Source organism: Orussus abietinus, unplaced genomic scaffold (genome assembly GCF_000612105.2).
Source record: "Orussus abietinus isolate OABI.00-Male unplaced genomic scaffold, Oabi_2.0 scaffold2, whole genome shotgun sequence".
Lineage (NCBI taxonomy): Eukaryota > Metazoa > Arthropoda > Insecta > Hymenoptera > Orussidae > Orussus > Orussus abietinus.
In genome coordinates, this window is record NW_019396012.1 from 1,681,448 (window position 1) to 1,701,405 (window position 19,958).

Consider the following 19,958-nt stretch of genomic DNA (forward strand, 5'->3'; position numbering starts at 1 on the left):
ATTTATACTGGCAGTTTCATTGTTCCGTATGCAATGCTGATGGCGCGTCAGATGGATTGAAACTGCACATGCGCAATGACACTTGATGGTTGTGCCGCCTTACACATGGACTTTCGGTAAATACATTTTATTGCAATTAAAGCTTTTAGTTTAATATTATGAAAAACAAGAGCCACGTATGTGCTATTTCATTTGTCAGGATATACGAATTCTGAGAAAAAGCACATGCCGTTAAGTAAATTCTGCCAAGCCGTAGTAACCTCAACAAGACAGATTCCACGATATTAATGACTTGTTTTTGTTCCTCTTGTATCGGCAGTCTCACGTGTCGCCGGATTAATTTTTCGAATGGTTAATTTTCTGTTTCAGAAACGTAGGGATTGAAGTTTTGACAGCGAATTTTACTCTCTGCTTATTAGATAGCGAGTTTGAACTCTTTATCATTTTTATGTGAACAAAATAAAATGTAAGCAGCTTTGGAGATCAAGTTTTCTTATATATTAACTGGAATCGTTCATGGGATGTCAATATGAATAAGACTCCAGTATCAATTCTGCAAGAAATGATGGTTCGCAAGGGTACTGCCCCTAATTACGAACTGATATATGATGGTGGCGGGTCGCACAATAATAAGTTCATCTTCCAAGTCAGTTGCGATGGTCTAACTGCTACTGGAGGAGGTCGGTGTAAGAAAGATGCCAAACACGAGGCAGCGAAAGCTATGTTGGAGTTAATCGTGAAGCAGACGGGTATTGAAGTGCAGGATTCTCCTATGCCGTCTCCTGTACATAATAGTACGCCTGCAGTACTGCCTGTTTCTCCAAAGACTAATGTACCATTTGTGAATGCCATAGGTGCATTACAGGTAAACACTGTTTCTGTTTCTGAAATTATTCTAACGTAACAAGAGAAACTTTAATTCAATCCATTCTATAGGACCTTTGTGCAGAAAACAATCTACAAGAACCATTGTACAATGCCATAAATGAAGTTGGCCCTCCACATGCCAAAGTGTTTACGGTTCAGTGCGTGGTATCGACATTTAAAGAAGAGGGAACTGCGACTACTAAGAAGCAAGCAAAACATGAAGCTGCTAGGAAAATGTTACATAGGCTACACGACGTTGTATCGGACTTGAAAGACATCTCGCACTCTGAAAATCAAAATAAGTTAAAACAACAAGACATTCTTTCCAGTGAATTGGCAAAGGCACGTTACCCAGAACTAAGTAAACAACACATTCAGAAGAAATCAAGTTTAGGAGCTAAGCTATCCGAGTATCACCTCAGATTAATGAAGAACTTTCAAGAAAGTGCACCTAAATTCCTTGAAAAAATAACCTCCTTGATAGAAATGATTTCAAAAGGTAACACAAACATGGATGTAGTAAAGACAGAATTTCAGAATTTACTGACAATGATCGAAGCAGACATGGAATCCATACCGATGGAGTCAGATACTGAAAAAATGCTAATGGCTGTGCAATTAAACACATGTCCCATAATCACCGAAGTAGGTTCTGGTGCAACAGAATCTCTTGCAGAACTAAATGCGATAGTACAAGTCATGAAAACTTTAAAATTGTTGTTCACGTAATACTAAGAACGCGCTTACCTAGTGATCGAGCTAAAACTGCCTTCCTTTATTTTATTTTATAAATTATACATTCTTTTGATGAAACGAAACCGTACTAACGGATTGAAAAAAAAAACCTTAGAATTATATTTGACATTACATGAACGTTTTGTGATATCCCCACTTAAGAACTTAAAGCAAATGCTCTTTTAAGTGGTGAAAAATTGATAATTTTTATTTTTTATGGTATATCTGATCTCCAAAAACTAAGGAACATCAGATTAGACGGTGACGAAACTTTTCATCTCGTGTTCCATCCTCATAATATACATATGTACAAGGTGTATGGCATCAGGCAATAATCTTTTATTTTTTAAGAAAACACGTTTGTGAGGGTCACTTCCCCTGCCTTAGCCCTGTTACACCAAACTTTTCTATGACTTAATTTTATACATCAGAACGAAAGCAAAGACTTTAGTTATAACGCGACTCCGTTCGGCATGGCACCATGCAACCGTACCATTTCATTTATAAGAAGCGTTATGATTGATACGTACTGTTATTATATGATAAATAAACATGCAGGCATATGTTTCATTAGTTATATACCAGGCGTATACTGTCCGATACCTTTGGCTTTTAGATAGAATTCACTTGATGTCGCACAGTAAAGCAACGCCTCTTAAGGTCCAGTGCCTAGGATTATGATCGGTTTCAAAATCGATGGACCCGACGTATTTCTGATCGGTTCTCTGAGGCTTCCGATAAATCGGACATTCGTACAATTTCGGGTCTTTCCCCGCAGTGGTATTAATGGCGTAAATATAAATCACCGGCATCTGTTCGTACAGAACTTTCGGCTTGCTCTCGACCAATTTTCCAGATTTCCTGTCCAAGGAAGCTCCTTCCAAAAAAAGCCCATGGACGTAGACCCCCTCTTTGGGAGGCTCCTTAATGTCCTCCTTGTTGCATCTCGTAATGAGATTCTGCAACACCACGGAATCCAGAGCCCAGCCCTTGTGCGCTCTTGTGACTTCCTATGGGAAGTAAAGCGCGATTATAAATTATTATAAATAATTGTAAATAATCTTTATAAAATGGATGCTCTTATATCCTCAGGCTCTCTCCCCAGACCTGTCTCATGGCGGTGAGGAACCCCTGGGGGTTGAAGAACCCCGTCATCCAGAAGATGTTCGGTCGCCCCTGATGGCACCACGCCTTGAATTGAACATCCCTTTCAAGGAGTTCCGTGTACCAGAACCCCAGAGTCGCGGACTCCCAGGATATCTTGAGCCACCTTTCAGGGATCCTGGCATCGTACATCGCGTCCAAAGACAGTCTCAGACTTTGGCTCATGACGATGGTCCCATCGATCGCCAGTTTCAAGTCCGTCAGGGTGGACCTGACCTCCCTGAGGACCCTGATGATCCTGCGATATTAATTAATTATCGTTTAATCTTAACTTCTAACCAAAGGACCTCCCTCCTTGGAGACCCTCCTGGACCCTACCTATCAATCTCCTGTCTCAAGAAGATGTTCATCGGCATCAGAGCGCCCATCCTCTGCAAGGCCTCCTTGACCTCGAAGCCAACATACTGTTTGGGGAGTTTGGTCAACATATCATCGGCTAATCTGTACACCACCGTTTCCCTGGTCTCGCCACCTTGGACACCGCCTTCCTTCGGCTGCACATCAAGGACCGTGTCCAGGATGCCTTTGGCAGTGTTGATCTGATACGTGATATCCGCATTGGCATGCAGACCGAACACTTCAGGGGTGTCGGTTGCAGGTAAACCATTGATATAATCCACGTAACCCTGAAGATTCCGCGTCTGAGGGACCTTATATCCTTTGTAGAACTCGAACCCTGACCGCAGAAGGACGTCGCAGAACCAGACCTGGGTGAACGTGGTCAGGAGGCGTTTGTCGAAGTCGTCCGTCACCCGACCTCCATATTGAACCTGAAGAGATGGCCAAAAATGTGTGTAATGATATCGATCAATCTGATCCTCGATTTTAGCGCACTTGCAATTAGAAGCCAATCAGCTGCCGACCTCTCCGAGCATGTAGCACACCGTGGGCCAGGAGACTCCCTTCTTCGGGTCCATATCATCCAAATGATTCTGCACGAACTGGACCGAAGCTGCGAAGTCGGACTGGTTGAACTCGTAGGGGACGTTCCATCCCAGGGGACCGAATTTCCTGCGTTCCTGGACCACGGTATGCAGGAACGCAACCGCGTACAGAAGAGGTGGCCACTGGTTCTGGGGACTGTAGTCCAAGGTGTCCTGGGTGATGCCCTGGTAGGTCCTCTTCAGGCTAGCTCGAATCCCTTGAGGCGGTTCGTTGGTGAACTTAATCGCCATCTAAGTGGAAGAAGAGATCCCACATTCTGGGATTTAATACTTGAAGAGAGATTTTATAGATCATATTTAGATAAAAAAAAAAGAAACTCCGACCTGCAGCAGGCCGATCGGGAACTGGGCATGCACTTCCGTGGTCATCCAGAGACGGAAGGACTCGTGGATGTTGTCGGCCTCGACGAGGGCATCCATGGCTTCCGTGCAAAATGGGAGAGATAAGTGGACGTTCTGCAGCAGGACCCAGCCTCCGGTGCCCATGGCGTCGCTGATCATCCTCCTCGCGTGGAACTCCTGCGCCTGCCCCATGGACACGGACCTCAGGGCTGTTATCAAGGTTTATTCTAATTTATGCATAATTCATGAAGCGGTATCTCTAGAGGAAAGAGAGGAAACTCACGAGCTGATTTCTGCTTCGCCAGGGCGGTGATCTGCGGACTGGGGTCGGACCCAGTCGACAGGATGCAAATGAGGGGTGTCCTGGGTTCCGACTCAGCCCAGGTGGCCTCGAGGTCGAGGATCTTCGCCTCGCAGTATTCCTGACCCAAGGAATCGGCAATGTATTTCCTGGCTTGGGATAGAGTCCTATCGGGACTCCAGGACCTGATCAGCAAGAGCTTCCTGAAGACGTCCAGACTCTTCTGGTACCCACAGGGAAGGTCCTCCTCCTCCGGCTTTTCCCTCTCGTACCACACCCTCCAGTCTTTCTCGCTGAACTCGATTTTCGTCAGGATCTCCGAGAAGACCTCCAGCTTGCTGATCTCGACGAGATTCAGCCAGGTGATGTCCAGGATCCAGCGGAATGGCTTCGGAGCCACGGCGTTCAGGTCCAAGGAGGCGCCACCCTTGATGAAGGCCATGAACTCTGCGTGCGAGATGGCCCCTCTGTGGCAGTCGATCTTCATGGCCAGCATCAGGGTGAAGAGCTGCTTGTGCCTCTCGTAGAGGCCCCTCAGGGTGAAGCTCCACACCTCGTAAGTCAGATGCCTCAGGATGATGTCTATCCTCTCCATCGTCACGGAGCTCTTCTCCGACTTCGTGATGGACCCATCGAAAAGGGCCAGGAACTGCTTCAGCGAGTTCTGGTACATGACGTTGACGTTGCTCATCTCTACGATCAGGAAGTACAGAATGGACCCTCTCGAGGCCACCGGCCTGAACTCCTCTCTGGCCACGTTGATCTTCTTCTCCGTCAGGGCGGCTACTCGCAGCTTCTCGTTCACCGATTCGGCGGTGCTCTTGGTTTCCCGAAGGACCTCGATCAAGGTCTCGTCATCGACGAGGGAGCCTTCCGTCGAGGTCAGTCTGTGCAGCAGGGTGCTTTCTAGTTCCTTCATGGACCTCTGGTTGGTCATGACGGACTCGAAGAGGGCCACCCTCTCGGCCTCCAAATCCGCCTTCTCCATAAGAATGACTCGACCCAACAGCTGATCTTCAAGGCCCTGCATGGTCACCGTGAAGTCGATGACGGACGTCTTGGCAGATATTTCAGGACTGTATGCAGGGTTCGGCAGCTTCGTCGTGATGTACAACATGAAGCCCGGCATCACGTCGCACTCTTTGTCCCCGGCCATGACCTTCTCAATGGTGCCAGACTTGATGAAGTTCTTCTCCAGGACGTTGTCGATCACGGGGTCCAGTTCTTCCAGGACGTCCTCGATGAGCAGCGGCCTGCCCAGAGAGAGGCTGTCTTCAAGGTGGGTCCTGAAGTACTTGTGGTTCAGAGAGGTGATCTGCAGCTCGTTCGAGGCCTCCTTGTTCTTGATCCACATTTTCCCCTGGCTCTGGGGATCGATCAGCAAGGGGTAGGACGAAGACTTGGTGACGATCAGGGCGTTCTGGACCGATAGCTCGTCATTTGGCAAACCCTGAAGAGTCCACTCGGACACGGTAGACGTGTCTATCAGCATGTCGGTGACGTTCAGGTTCTCCGTGAAGGGGATGGTCTTCGTGGTGAGGGTCTTCATCCACGAAGAGACCAGTCCAGCCCTGTAGTGCTGATTGTAGGGACCGCAGTAGGATAGGAATCCTGTAGCCAGGACGACGTCTCCGACGAGTCTTCCCAGCTGCTTCTTGAAGTCGCTGCTCTGCTCCGTCCACCTGATCCTCTCTCCACCGAGTCCGTTGATCAAGGCCGTTGCCGTTGTCATCTTCCTCAGACACACGTTGGCAGCATCCGTCAGCCTCTGTCTATCGGCAACCGCGGTGTCGTACTGCTGCTTGACAACCTGAAGAGCCATCTCCCTCTCCGACAATTCCCTTTCGGCATTGGCCAGGTCGTCCATCGCTATTCTGAGCCTCGCTTCCTGCAGCTTTAGGTTCACCTTCAAGGGTAGCACATCTCGGTTCACCGAGTGGAAGAAGGCCATCGCCTTGGTCCAGGACAGCAGACCAGCCACATCTCCGCACACCCTGCGAGCCGTTTCCATGTTGTAGTCCTCCATCTTGAAGTAAGGCTGCAGCAGCTCGATCATCTCGTTGTTGATGGTGTCTTTTGGATAATTCTGGAGCTGCAGTAGAAACGTAGTGCTGGCCATCATCTTCAGGGACTCCGCCCAGGAGGGTTTCGGACAAGGTGCAGCGGTGTCCGGTACCACTGGTAGCAGCTTCCTGGAGAACAGGATCAGCACGCAGTCCATGATCCTCATGATCAGGTGAGGTGGTCTTCCGAGTTTCCTTACGGTAGCGATGTGAGCCTGCTTGATGGTGTTCAAGGCTGCTTCGGCTTCCTCCAGGGCTGGCCTGGCAGCCTCCAGCTTCTGCTCGGCCAGGGCCTTCTCTTCGGCTATGCAGGCTACCAGGACCTCGGCCTTTTCCTTCACCCTCTGCACCTGGTTCTTGAAGGTCTCCGCCTGGGTGGCCCTCTCGGTGACCTCCTGTAGGACGTCTTCGGCTTTCTGGGAGGCCTGGGCCAGCTCGCTCTCCATCTTCGCCAGTTCCTGCTTCAGGATCCCGACCGCTATGGAGGCCTCCTCCAGCTTCGCTAGACCATTGTCCATCCTCCTGGCTCCTTCTTCAAGTTCCAGCCGCTTCGCTCGGTAGATGCACTTGTACCCGCCGATGAAATTCAGGTACGACTTCGGGGTGACGTGAGTCGCTCTTCTGTATCTCTGGAAATATTCCGTTGAAGTGTTGGCTACGGCATCCTGGATGGAGCCCAGGGCCGTTACCAGCTCGTGCTTCACCGTAGGAGTGCAGACGATCTCAAAGTCGTGGAGGAAGTGCTCGGCAACCAGGATCAGCGCATCACCTGGCCAGGGCTGGAACCAGTCTATGGTGCACCCGGAAATCAAGGCTGGGAACCTTTGGGCCCGGTTCTTGAACTTCTCCCCCACTGGCGAGAAACACAGAGCCACGTGCAGGTAATGGCACGTCCTCTTCAGGAAATACTCCATGACGATCTCGTTGGTCAGCGTCCTCCTAGGGTTCTCTCGCCTCATCTGTGGAGTCAGCTCGGCGATGATGTCCATTTGTTCGTCCCGAGTGAAGAGGTTGCTGATGACCCCCGAGCTGAGGACATTGTTGAGGTACTCGAGGAAGATCTCCTCCTTGACGTCGAGATCGGTGAAGATGAACGTCGTGCCCTTGCCCTGGCTCCCACAGGTGCGGTAGAGGAACTTCAGGTCCTCCAGGAAGTTCGCCACGTTGTAAGATCTCGTCAGGGTGATCTGGTGGGTCTTGTACCCCGCGATGAAGGTGGCCAATTTGGTCAAACTCTGCTTCCCGGAGCCTCCTACTCCGACCAGCATCACGTTCCCTCTGGGGTGTCTTATGACCCTGGCTATCTTCACCAGGTGCAGAATGGCGTCGGGAAAGAAGACCAGGTCCATTCCTCCTCCCCTCTGCATCTCGTTGTATTGTGCCAGGAACATCTCCAGCCTCTCCTTCAGCCCCTTCTGGTCGTAGGAGGGCTCGTACACCTTGGGGAGTTCCGTGTCCCCTTCTTCACCCTCGTCCCCCGTGGGTTCAGGAGCGTCCCTGAAGTGAGCAACGCGTCTCTATATGTCCAAAAATATGAAGGAAAAATATATAACGTTATTAATCAAGTTTCAATCACCTCATGAAGTCGACGAAGGAGGGACTTGGTCCCAGCATCGAGACGTACTTGTCGCCCAGGACTTCTTCGACAACCTCAACGAGTTCGTGGTCGAACCACTCCATGTCGACCTTGTGGGTGAGCCTGTCGGCGAAGACCCTGCAACATTCGTGCTTCCACAGGTGCATAAGTACATTTTCGGTGTCGATGACAGTGGACAAGGTGCCAACAATGCCTTGCCAGATCCTGGAGAGATCACGGAGGCTGAAGACGTAGTGGAACTTGGCAGGAGTCGGCAGCAGCTTCACCCTGGTCCTCTGCCAAAGGTTCCTGGTCAGGCCTATCATCTTCTTGACCAGACTCCTGATCTCCTGGGGGAAGCCCCTCTTCACGTTGTAATGCCCCTCGCCGATGACGCTGAAGATCCTGTCTATGACCCCGTTGTTGGGCATGGGGCAGTTGAAGATGCAGAAGTGCCTCTTCAGCCTCGAGGGCACGTCGTTCCTGGCTCCCCCAGGATGGCCCATGGCCGCCATGAAGGTTACATCCACAATGGACGTGAAATCCCCAGGTTTCTCCAGAGAATAGAAGCCTCGCATCTCCATGGTCTGCCTCACGATCTCATTCGTCACCTGGTCCCCCCATTCGTTGATCTGGGGGAGGTTGATGTCGTCCACGAAGCAGATCATCTTCTTGCCTCCAGGGGGCCCGTAGGTGGTGCCCATCCTCTTCTCGATGTAGCTCTCGATGGTCTTCTGGAACTGATAGGGCGTAGTCGCCGAGCTGAAGTTGAAGCACCTGCTCAGGGTCATGTCGGGGTTCGCCTTCTTCATGTAAGACTTGATCATCACGGTCTTTGCCGATCCTGGTTCACCGGTCAGAAGGACTGCCTTCTCCTGGTGACCTATCAGGTCCAACAGATATTGGATCCTGACGTTGTCAGGGACGGGCACCAATAAACTATTGTAATCCGGATTCGACGTCTCTGGATATGAATAATTCGGCACCAGGACCAGCCACATGTCCCACTTGCCCTTCTCGTTCACCACGAACTCGAAGACGGTGGCCTTGGGGTACTTCTCCGAGGTAGGTAGATCCAAGGACTCGTAGTTCTCCCTCAGGTAATCGTTGAACTTTTGTCTATCATCGGTCTCTAGGAGAGCCCCCACGCCCCAGACCAGGGCGAAGATGTAGAATCTCTGCAGGTGATCCGGAGCTATCGCTGGTATCTTCTCCTTGTCAGGGTCGTCATCTTCCTCTGCACCGTCGTCTTCGCTGTCGTCAGCTGGTATCAGCCCCTCCAGGATGCACAGCATCTGTCGCACGACGTTACTCTCCAGCACTTTGATCGTGTTGTTCAGGTTCTGCATCGTCCAGGTGTAGACCTGCGAGAAGGAGCCGTCGAAGCACTCCTTGAAGACCTGCTGCTCCAGGGAATTTCGACACTGCAGCCAGCTGGTCACCACCGGCACCCAGTCCAACCCTGAAGAGCTCATGTACACCATTCCATTCCTGGATACCGTAGCTGGACTCGCGTTGTCGATGTTATGGGGCTCGAATATGATTTTACAGGTCGGCGCCATCGGAAGGCGATCACCATTGGCCAGGGTCAGGGTTCTGTTGTCATCCAGGACGGAGTTCAGGTTCTCTATCCAGATGCTGTCCACGGGTCCATCCAGCACCATCCACACGTGCTCGTCGTTCTTCAGCTTCAGGGTCTTCCTCCATAGAGCCGAGAAGATCCCATCGGTCCAGTCGTTCGTGGCCACGTCCAGTCGACCGAACATCTGAGCCGCCGTTATGCTCTTCGGGTTCATCCTCATCTCCCTTGGAACAGAGAGAAAAGATTCAAGGAAAAAAAAAAAAGAAATTCAAATTCAACATTTTTCGCCAGGGATTTTAGAAAGACGTCAAGGTCTCACCTGTGGTTGTTACCGCAGAGAGTCAAGGCCTTCATCAGGATGTGGATGCAGGACGTCTTCCCAGCTCCCGTTGGTCCCAAGGTCATTATCCCATGCCTCACTCTTTGGGTCTCGTAGAGCTGGATCAGCTTCAGAACCCATGGAGGATGGTATATGAGTTTGGCCTCCTGCACCTGCTTCTCGATCGCCTCTTCCAGTTCGGGGTACGACGTCTTCTCCAGCGCCTGGTTCGGGAAGAGATCCGCGACCAGCGACATGAAGAGCGGCTCGTCCTCGTCTACGTGATTATTATTAGCACCAAAGTGTCCTACCATTTGTCGGGTACTCAAATTTTCTATACAATTTTAGAGAATCGACGTTCACCTATCAGCTTCGACAGGTTCATGTCCCTGAGGACCCTCATGACGATGGTGCTCTCGGAGTCCCTCGAGTTGACCCTCTTCGCTGCTCCCAGGGTCCTCAGGACCGATAGTATGTTCCTCAGACCAAAGTCGTAATGCACCTGCTTGGTGAGCTGCTCTTCGCATAATTTATACAGAGTGTAAAACTTCCGAGCTAGGGTGATGTTCTCGAGGAACCCACAGCTGGCTAGTTTGACCCTGATGATGATCTGCCTGTCGGGAACCATCATGGCGACCGTGCGGAACTGTATCTTCAGGTTCTCCGGCAACTCCTTCCTGCCTGCGTATCCTGGATTCTAAAAATCACCAGTTATCGGAACCTGACGCGACCCACCCTGAAGAGGAAACCTCACCATGGTGATGAAGATCCCGAACTCGGGACACAGATCTATCTGGTCGCCATCGGTGAAGACGAACTGCTTCTTCCTCTCCTTCTGGGCAGCCAGGACGACCCCGACCTGCTGGGCCGCCACCGAAAGGACGGGAAGTTCGATCCTGTTGAACTCGTCGAAGCATCCCCAGGTCCCACTCTGAGCCAGACCCTTGTAGATGCGACCCAGACCTCGGTAGTCCATCTGATCCGAGCAGTTGAAGACCACCACGTACTTGGCCAGGGTCTTGCCCATGTCCTTGACGGTCTCGGTTTTCCCGGTTCCTGCTGGACCACAGGGTGCCCCACCCATCGACATGGACAAGGCCTGGGCTAAAGTAATGTAGCACCTGGGAAAAAAATAAGAACAACATTCAGATAAATTGGCAAGACCCCTTTGTTCCCATTTTCGGACGCCAAACCATTTCCAGCAACTGGTCGTCACTAAAAGTCGTGATAAATCCTGAGAACGGAGGCAATCACCTGTCGGTGAGCGGGGTAATTACAAGGCGCTCGGTGCAGCCCAGGTACTCGTTCTGGTACACGAACTGCACGTCGGTAATCGATATCGCCGTCTTGTCGACGTCGTCCTTGAAGTAGAACCTGCATTGTTTCAGCCACTCGAAGTCGGTCACGGTGCGGACGTTCATGCGGCACTGTCGATTTTAATGGAGATGATGATAAATAATTGCTAAACCTAATCGAGAGATGAATTATTTCAGGTACTCCACCAGTGCATCGAAGATGTCGCGCTGATGCACGTAGATCGTGATCAGGGTCTCGAACTTGGTCCTCTCGATCTTACTGAGATCTCTGGTGGTCTGGTCGATCAGAGTGTTGAGGAGCTCCAGGAACTTGTTGTTGGTCTCGGCCATGATTTTTTTATCGGCCCTGGCCTGGGAGAGTGCAGCCTCCGCGTCCTTGGTCCAGATCATCTGGATGCCCAGAAGTCCGACCTGGGCTGGCATCTTCTCCAGGAACCCGAGGAGATTGAAACTCGAGTCATTGATGGCACTGTAGGCTTGCCGGATGATGGAGTGCAGGGATTGCTGGGAGGTGTGCAGCAACTGCATCAGCCAGGACTCTACGCATCCCTCAGCTCGAACTGCCTTCTCCAGCTGGACAAAGATTTCCCTATAAAGTACACGAATTTGCAGATAAAACATGGACCCACCGTGATGGACTCCCCCTCGGACGACACGATGGCCATGATTTTGTCGTACTCGATGTCGTGGAACTTGACGAACTTGGTGTTGTCGAAGATGGACAGCAAGTGGTTCTGGATGGTGTGAGAGTCCGAGGCCTGGCCAAGGATCTCCAGCAATGCCGGGTCGGAGACGAAGAAGAACCTCGGGAACATCATCCTCTTCTTCTCCAGGTACCTTGGGGGTGTATTAAATTGTTATACACTTTTTTTCTATGAAATGAAAAATTATTCCTAGAGACATAACGTACCCGCTGAGGCTCTTCTGGCAGAGCTCCAGCTGTTCCTGAAGATGCGGCAGAAGCTGTCTCAGTAAGTCGTCGCTCACGCAACAGGGGACCACGCAAGGTGTCTCGTGGGCCCTCTGCATGATCTTCTGCCAGCTCTTGTCGATCTTGTTGAACCTCTTGGCCTCCCTCGGGAGCTGCTTGGCGATGTCGCCGCCCACGAAGACCGCCTCCAGGTACACCCACATGTTCTGGACCAGCAGCCACCTCTCCAGGATCTCGTTGGTGTTGGAGAGATTGGTGACCCACTGCTGGATCTGCTTCCTGAAGGGTGCATTGTAACGATTGGACATCAAGGAGCCGAGCACCATCAAGCTGTCCTCCAGCTGACCAATGGTCTCCGCGGTGGTGTCTCCTCTCAGCAGAAGTTCCCCTCTATTGTTGAACGTCATGAACGTGAGCTCATGGGAGGACCATTCGTTCACCACCATCCTCAGCTTGGCCTCGATGTCCTTCTCCTTCATGGCCGAGATGCAGATGTCCTCGATGTCCTCCTTGTATTGCAGAAGCGGCGCCTCCAGGATGTTCTTCAAGCAGAAACCTTCGCTCTCGAGGTCGAAGTGATAATTCGTCAACTCGATGATCCTCTGCCAGTGTCTCGGCTTCATCGCCTTGTTCGCCATCAGCTCGAGAATGGGGCACATGTCGTTGAAGTCGTCCACTGTCTTCTTCAGGGCGGAGAACGCGGGGTACTCCTTCAGGGCCTTCGGGAGCTTCCGGCAACGGTTCTGGAACTCCATCAGCTCGTTGTTGATGTCCTCGATGTTCACCTGGAAGGCGGTTTTAGAAGGCATCGAGTTACCTTGATAACACTCACCGAGATTCTAATTTATATTCTTTTCAGGGTGCTCTTCAGGGTCCTATCGACCTACCTCGCCCCAGGGGATGTCGTAGTAGCTGCTGACTCCATCGATCACGTCGTTGTACAGCTTGTACAGTTTCTGGAGAAGGTTCAACTCCTTTCTGATCTGCGAGAGCTCGGGATAATCCGTCGGAGGGTGGCCGAAGAGTTCCTCGCCGTTCTGGTAGGTCTGCAGCTTCCTCCACATCATGTCGAACTTGTTCTGGAAGAGCACCTGCCGGTCGGAGGCTTCTCTTGGAGGAAGACCAGGTTGCATGGGACCGGACTGCTCGTACTCCTCGCAGTACACGGTGATTTCGGTGCCGAACTTCTCCAGGTTGTTCCTGAGGTCCTCCTCGAATTGGGGTTGAAGATGAAGAAGCAGGATGTGGGTGTCCAGGGCGCGGGTGTAGAGCTGCTGCCAGGTGTACCTGAGACTGTCCACCTGCTCCAGGCATTCCCTGTCCACGGGGACCTCATACTTCGTCACGATACCGAAGGCCTCTTCGATAGGGTCTATCCTCAGGTCCATGTCGACCTCCTGCTCCCTAATCTTCTTCAGGGTCTCCATGACCAAGCGGACGTCATCGAGATCGCGAATCGGCCGGTCCAGTTTCCTCTCCATCTCGTTCATCAGCGCGTACACGTACTCCATCTCTCTCCTGTACTTCTTCTTCATAGCCTGGCCGATTTTATGCGTCGCACCTGAAGAAAGCCACACCACAAGATCCTGAATTGCACGGTAACGCTCTCTTGTACCTCATATTCACCTTTGATCTCGGTGTAAAGTCCATACTTCAGCTTTTCCACAGAGACTGCAACCGATGACCCGAACATCACCAGGTCAGCTTCCGTCGAGAGCCTGTCTTCGAGTTCCCCATACTTCCTCAGGGTGTTGTCGAACTCCCTCAGCGAGATCTGCAGAAGCTCCCTCATGCTGCGCTCGTTTTTCCACAGGATCTTAAAGGACTTCCACTGGTCGAGGAAGGTCGCCTGGTCCTGGAGAACAGGTCGATAAGCCGAAGAGTTCCACACTCGGTCCAGGACCTTCGAATCCTTGCCTCGCGTAAGTCGTGGGTGCAGGAGGTCAGGATGGCGAGCAGCTTGACGACCTCCTTGTTCTCCATGACCATGGAGTGGAAGTTGACTTCCTGGACCGGGAAAATCGGCTTCTCCTCCGAGGCCACCTTGAACAGCTTCCGCCTCCTGATCCTGGGGTCCTCTTCTTGGCTCTGTCTGTCGCTGTCCACCTGGGCGCGCATCACGACTTCTAAGAGATCTCTTTTATGAGCCCCTGCCAGGTTGCGCCAAACGCGCTGCCCGGCGCCAATTCACACAGAGAAGCGGTACGTACGACACAGCAACAGCAACAGCGACAGAAAATGCAGACGTTGGCGACGCCACGAGGACGATGATGAACAGACAAACACGACAACTCGTAAGCCATGAAGACAGAGACGACACACGTGTGGATATGTACCCAATGGTTAACAAAAATCGACAAGATGAATCTTAATCCTTTCGTGAATTTTCATTTCAGCTGAGGTCAGGTTGCTGAAGAGGACACGGCGAGAACATGACGAAGAGGTTGAGCGACGTGAATGGGGCGAAATGGTGGAAAGGACCTCACCTTCTGAGCTGCCCTCTTGCTGCCGGCTGTCCATTGAGCAACTCCTTTGGCTACTCCTGCAATTTGCTTTCCAGCAACGTTTATGGCATCCTGGACGTCGTCCAAGCTTGGTTTCACGGTCACTGCAGGGATCATCAGCGTCGCTTGCAGCAGGAATAAGGGGTTTGGAGGTACCTCTGGACGATGACTAAGAATTATTATTTATATATCGAGGTATTTATTTATTGAACTTTTGGAATTACCGCTGTCCATCTCTCTGATGAACCTCCTTCGTAGGGCGTCCAAGGAACTCCTAGTGACTTTGATCAGCACGTCGATGACTTTCCTCGAGTAGTACCTCCTCATCTCCGAAACGGCATTCTTCACCATGTCCTGCATGGATTTTGAGAGTCCACCCCCAGGAGTCCTTAAAAGACGGTGGGGGTCGTCGAAACACGCCCAGACGACTGACCAGTCCTGTGGCTGTTGCTGCAAGTCGGCCTGATCCTGGGCTCCTGTACACGTTGGGAAAAATCTTTTTCTTCTTTTCAAGGACATTATTCATTTTCTTTTCTAGAGTCCGCACCCTCGTCGTTGAGGAAGTCGAACTGATTCGCGCTGGAGTGGCCTTTGAAATTCGCCACGGCGTCCTTGACGAGGCCCAGCACCTCCTCGACGGCTTCTTCGACCATCAGGCTCTTCCGGTGCAGATCCTGAGCAGCCAGCCTGGTCGAGGACTCCATTTTCTCGGAAAACTCGTCCACGGTCCAGGGTTTCCTTTTCGGCAGAGCGTGGAGAACCGTCTTCTGCATACTCGCCAGGACCAGGATGATCCTGTTGAGAAGATACACTCTGAAGACAACCTGAAGAAGTCGACGCAGCGCCAAGAAGTGCAGAGATTAAATTCTACCTGTTCGTGTAGACGTCGTGGACTCTGGTGATGAGGACGTCGAAGATCTTGATTTCCTCTCTCGTGTCCTCGCAGAATTCCCTCCATTTCGGGTCCGTCCATGTCAAGGAACTAAGACCCGGTTCCAGAAGAGACGCCACCCGGACCAGATGAGGAAGCAGAAGAGGTCTCACCTCGAGCTTGACTTTCCGGGCCGTCCCGACGAAATCGTCGATGACTAGTTGAAGAGAGTCCGAGATCAAGGAGAAATGATCCCTTCGTCGAAGGATCGTCAAGGCCACTATGGGGATCTCCAGGTCGAGCTTCGCGAGACAATCGGCCTCCTTCAGCAACAGGACCACCCTGCTGTCCAGGTTCACCGCGACCTTGCCCGACTCTTCGTCCACCGTCAGGAGAGGCCTTCGTTTTACCAAGATACAATTAAAATTCGAAAAAAATTAAATATCAATTTCTTTTTTTTTTTACATTCAACTCACTTCTTCAAGCAGTCTTCGATGACCCAGGAGTTCTGGTGGGTCCAGATCTCGGCGATATGCATTCTATAGTTCGTCAGCATGGTGACCGCATAGTTGTACCTCTTCATGAGGTCTGGAGTGACGGGCAAGGTCTTCAAGATTGGATGCGTCGACATCGACTCGGCCACTGCATCGAGGTGCACCCTGGGTAATTAATATTAGGGTATTTAAAAAATCACTTTACACATTCATAATTAAAATAACAATTTGTCCTTAATTAACACCTCAAGGTGTGCGCCCAGGTAAGTCTTCCAGCTATGGGAGGCATGTGTCTCGGCAATGGGGGATCGTCTCTCTGCTTCTTGATGAGCTTCAACCCTTTATCAACCTCTCTATCGCAGTATCGAGCCACGTAGAGGTACTTTTCGTCCAGCTTGGTCAGAGGGATCTTCTCGCTCACCTGTGGTGAAAATCCCTCTTCGAGTTACGGACAAAGGCGAAGAAGAAGACTAATGCACCTTTTCGAATCTCTTCAGGAACCGGATGCCTTGGATGGTGTCCCACACGTCCATGTAGTTCTTCTCGATGATCTCTCCGATGGTCTCCTTCAGGTCGTTCGTCGTCGCCATAAACTCGTCATGGTCCTCGTCGAATTCCGCGTTCCTGGGGTCCAGGTAATCGTAAGGTTTGGTCGTGGCTACTGCCTTCGCCTCTTCGAAGGTCTTGATCGACTCTTCAAGCTCTGTCTCGACACCCTGATTCTTTTATACACGGTAACTATACCCTAGAACTATATGACATTTTTTTTTTTTATGAAACCTTCGCCATGGAGGAGGCCCTCCATCCGCCTCTGGAAGAGCCGCTGATAGTCCTCCACCAGGTCGAACATGGTCAGGATTTTCCGGATCCTTGCGCAGAAGGAGTCGAATTTTCCAAACACGTGGGTCTCGGAAAACGAGAATTCCTGTTCCGTCACTGCTGGAGAACATCGGACAAGCCTGTACGTCTCCCTGTATGCCCTGTACATAAAATAAAACAGATTATTATTAATAAAAGTGCAAATTAAAATATCTAAATTATTTTCGGGATTACTTGTTCAACCGTAGACAGTGCTTCAGTTTCAGTCTGGCAGTCGCTCTGTCCTGTCCCCAGACCGTCTCTCTCCCTCTCTTGGTGACATAATCCCGACAGGCTGATATCATTTGGTTGGTGATTTTTATCATCAATGACGTGGTCCTCTCGGTGGTGTTATAATAACGAGAGACGCTGTATATCAATCTCACGGTCTGCAGCAACGACACCAAGGAGTCTCTCATCTTCACCTGAAATTAAAACGCCCTCAAATTATCCTTCCATTAATTCGATACATTTAATTCTAGACTACTCACGGGATCGTCTAGATATAAACAATGGCAGCATTTTTCCAAGGCTTGGATGAACTTTGCGTTGTCCTTCGCCTCGTTGTAGCAGTATGTGACTTCGTCTTCAGCTTCGGTCCACTCCTTCATCACCTTCGAGTGTGCGATTTTGAGGCAGAACAAGGACATCTTCACCTCGTGGTCCTGGAAGTACGGAAGGAGGGTATACACGTGGAGGAATCGGTTTAGTCTCGATGACGAACCTGCAACCTTGAAGAGAGCTGACTAAACTGGGCACCTCTGCGCTTCCAGTACTCCAATTCGTGCTGCGGCCCAGAAGTGTCATTTTCCCTGCGGACTTGTTTGCTCTCCAGCATGAAGTCCTTAAGTTTCTTCAGCCAATTCTTGACTCTCTCTTCGAGTCCCTCGATAGTCCCATCCTTCATCGCGAAGTTCTTCGCGTCCTCTAAGTCATTAATCCCCGTCATCATCGACACCCCGTCGTCGAGCATGCTGCCCTCGCGAGCCACGTCCTCGCAGACTGGGATGCATAAGAAAGAGAAATATAAAATATATAAAAGATAATACAGCGAAGCTCTACCTTTCAGGGCACTGCAGAAGGACCTCAATCCTGGCAGAAGGAGGCTCTTGATCATGGGACAATCGTCGTCATCGTCCACCCCAGGATGGGCCAATGCATCCGTGAAGACGTGTTCGACGATCCTTTGGATGGCTGCCACCAAGGATACCCTCGTCGTGTCGATTATCCCGATGTAAAGGTCCTTCTGGAAGCCCTCCTCCGGGAGCTGCTTCGCCGTGTTTATCCTGAAGATGACGACTCCATGAATCCCCCGGAAAATATAACAATTAATTGTCCAAGTAACTTCTTCAACTTTTCATTTCGAATTAGGATTTAATTTGTCAATTGTCAATTTACCGGAACATGTACATGCAGGTGCCTGTGCAAGGAACCTGCCATCCATCGGTCAGGAAGAGTTTCTTCTTCGGCGGTTCGGAAGATTTGGCGGGAATGGAGGCCCCCCTGATGATGCCCTTTCCCTGGCCCTGATATTAATTATGATATCGTAAGATAAATAAAATAATTACAATGCCTCTTCGCGGGATTCAGTGAACAGGGTCACCGTCCAACATTTTGTACATTGAGATTGTACCTACCGTGTCTATCAGGCACTCCGGCTCCACGACTTCCTGATAGAACCAGACCAGGTGAGACCTCATGTGGGGCACGAACAGCTGATTGATCTCGTCTAACATGTCTCCCTCGAAGACGTGGTCCATGACCTCGTGACGAGGGAGACCCGTCCCATCGATCAGGAGCTGGAAGGCGAACTCCAACCTGGGGTCCATCTCCCCCCTGCGAGCCTTCCTCTCGCATTCTTCCCGGCGTTTCTGTAAAGTCAGAAACGACTCTTCACGATCCCGACCTAGAAGTGGCCTTTAAATCCTTATGAGCAACCTGAAGCACATCCCCGGATCCTTCCTCCTCGCTGCCCTCGTCCGAGTTCTCCGATTTGTCATGTTCCACCCGGGGCCCCTGAACAAACATGACGAGGGGCCGAAAATTCCCCGAGAACCTGAAGAAGGCTGGCGAACGATTTGCGGAAGCCTCCTCGAGCTTACTGACGAGGAAGCGCCTTAGAGGCGAGCTTTTCCCACCCTGAGGTCGCTCACCCTGAAGAGGAGAGAAGCAAGGGGCGATCGAGGCTGGTACCGCCTCCTCAGGGTGGGAAGAGCTCGGAATTGAATCGAATAACTCGATTCTCTTGACGGATAGTGAAGACCGACATGCACCCTCTGATACGAAGTATAAAAATGCCCAAAAATGTCGACATTAATTAATAGACTTCATACTTGAAGACGCAGATTTCCCGGATTTTAACCAGAGTTTAGTTGATCGGTTACGAGCAAACTCGGTTTTGCGGAAAGTAGAAGGGCAAGACCGCTTATCACCAATTAATAGGGACGAGGAAGAGGACTTACTTTCGCTTCTTCTTCAGCCTCCGTCATCCTGAGGACCGTTTCTTACTGTTCGGGACTTCTTTTCAGCGCCTGCAGCCCGACCTGCATCAGTATACGGTTGGCACGAAAATGCGACATCAAAACTGCATTTTCCCCTCCACCCTCCCTTGACCTTACCCAGTGTCTCCAAATAGTTCGAAACAACGATACAAGTCTTCAGCTGGTCCCCTAGTCACGCGAAGAGCTCGTGGCGATCGATTCCGCAAACTCTGGTTCCAATTTCCGCGGCAGCCATTCTGGAGTGCATTCGTTTATAAATTTTTCTAGGTGGGGAAAAATTTAAGGAAAAATCGAGAAATAAATCGAGCCTCTAAAAAATCATTATCACGAAGTGGAGAGCCCGGGAAGTGGTTAAAAGTTGGCAGAAGTATCGACTTCAGGGTGGATATTCTCGGCACACGCGAGGGCCGCTTCTTGGTACCACTCGGTGCACTCCGGTACCAGTTGGTACCAATTTCCAATACTCGTGCCAGTGTTGGGAAACAGTCAGGTCGACATGTTCTCCTTCTAAATACCTTCGAATCACCTATCCCAGAATGTCCTAACAAGTCCCTGGAAGGAGACACGAGGTTTTCGGCGAGGACGAAGAT

At 50.8% G+C, this 19,958-nt stretch overlaps 2 protein-coding genes across 2 annotated transcripts; one reads left to right on the forward strand and one right to left on the reverse strand.

Annotated features, from left to right (window-relative positions):
• The first annotated feature begins 18 nt into the window (after window positions 1–18).
• LOC105700550 (RISC-loading complex subunit tarbp2) lies at window positions 19–2,157 on the forward strand. Its single transcript, XM_012426486.2, has 3 exons — window positions 19–116; window positions 370–865; window positions 937–2,157. Exons 2-3 carry the CDS (start codon window positions 530–532, stop codon window positions 1,594–1,596), a joined length of 996 nt encoding a protein of 331 aa, XP_012281909.1. The 5' UTR covers window positions 19–116; window positions 370–529; the 3' UTR covers window positions 1,597–2,157.
• Window positions 2,158–2,225: 68 nt separating this feature from the next.
• On the reverse strand, window positions 2,226–19,470 carry LOC105700433 (dynein heavy chain 5, axonemal). The gene is given in 32 exon segments (XM_023434525.1): window positions 2,226–2,612; window positions 2,710–3,004; window positions 3,085–3,536; window positions 3,630–3,941; window positions 4,035–4,261; window positions 4,336–7,913; window positions 7,993–9,798; window positions 9,894–10,170; window positions 10,257–10,590; window positions 10,648–11,014; window positions 11,148–11,320; window positions 11,396–11,782; window positions 11,839–12,046; window positions 12,120–12,925; window positions 13,028–13,701; window positions 13,767–13,995; window positions 14,058–14,246; window positions 14,627–14,802; window positions 14,869–15,117; window positions 15,162–15,439; window positions 15,516–15,914; window positions 15,992–16,174; window positions 16,255–16,430; window positions 16,489–16,712; window positions 16,790–16,989; window positions 17,063–17,292; window positions 17,359–17,532; window positions 17,592–17,869; window positions 17,930–18,153; window positions 18,266–18,393; window positions 18,505–18,738; window positions 19,330–19,470. Coding segments are annotated over 32 exon segments (13,881 nt in total). The 5' UTR covers window positions 19,357–19,470.
• Window positions 19,471–19,958: the final 488 nt, after the last annotated feature.

What these genes read in the sequence shown, in the direction of transcription:
- LOC105700550 (XM_012426486.2), top strand. Translation starts at nt 530, where the DNA reads ATGAATAAGACTCCAGTATCAATTCTGCAAGAAATGATGGTTCGCAAG. An exon ending in ATGCCATAGGTGCATTACAG is followed by an intron (nt 866 to 936) that starts GTAAACACTGTT and finishes TCCATTCTATAG; the next exon opens with GACCTTTGTGCAGAAAACAA.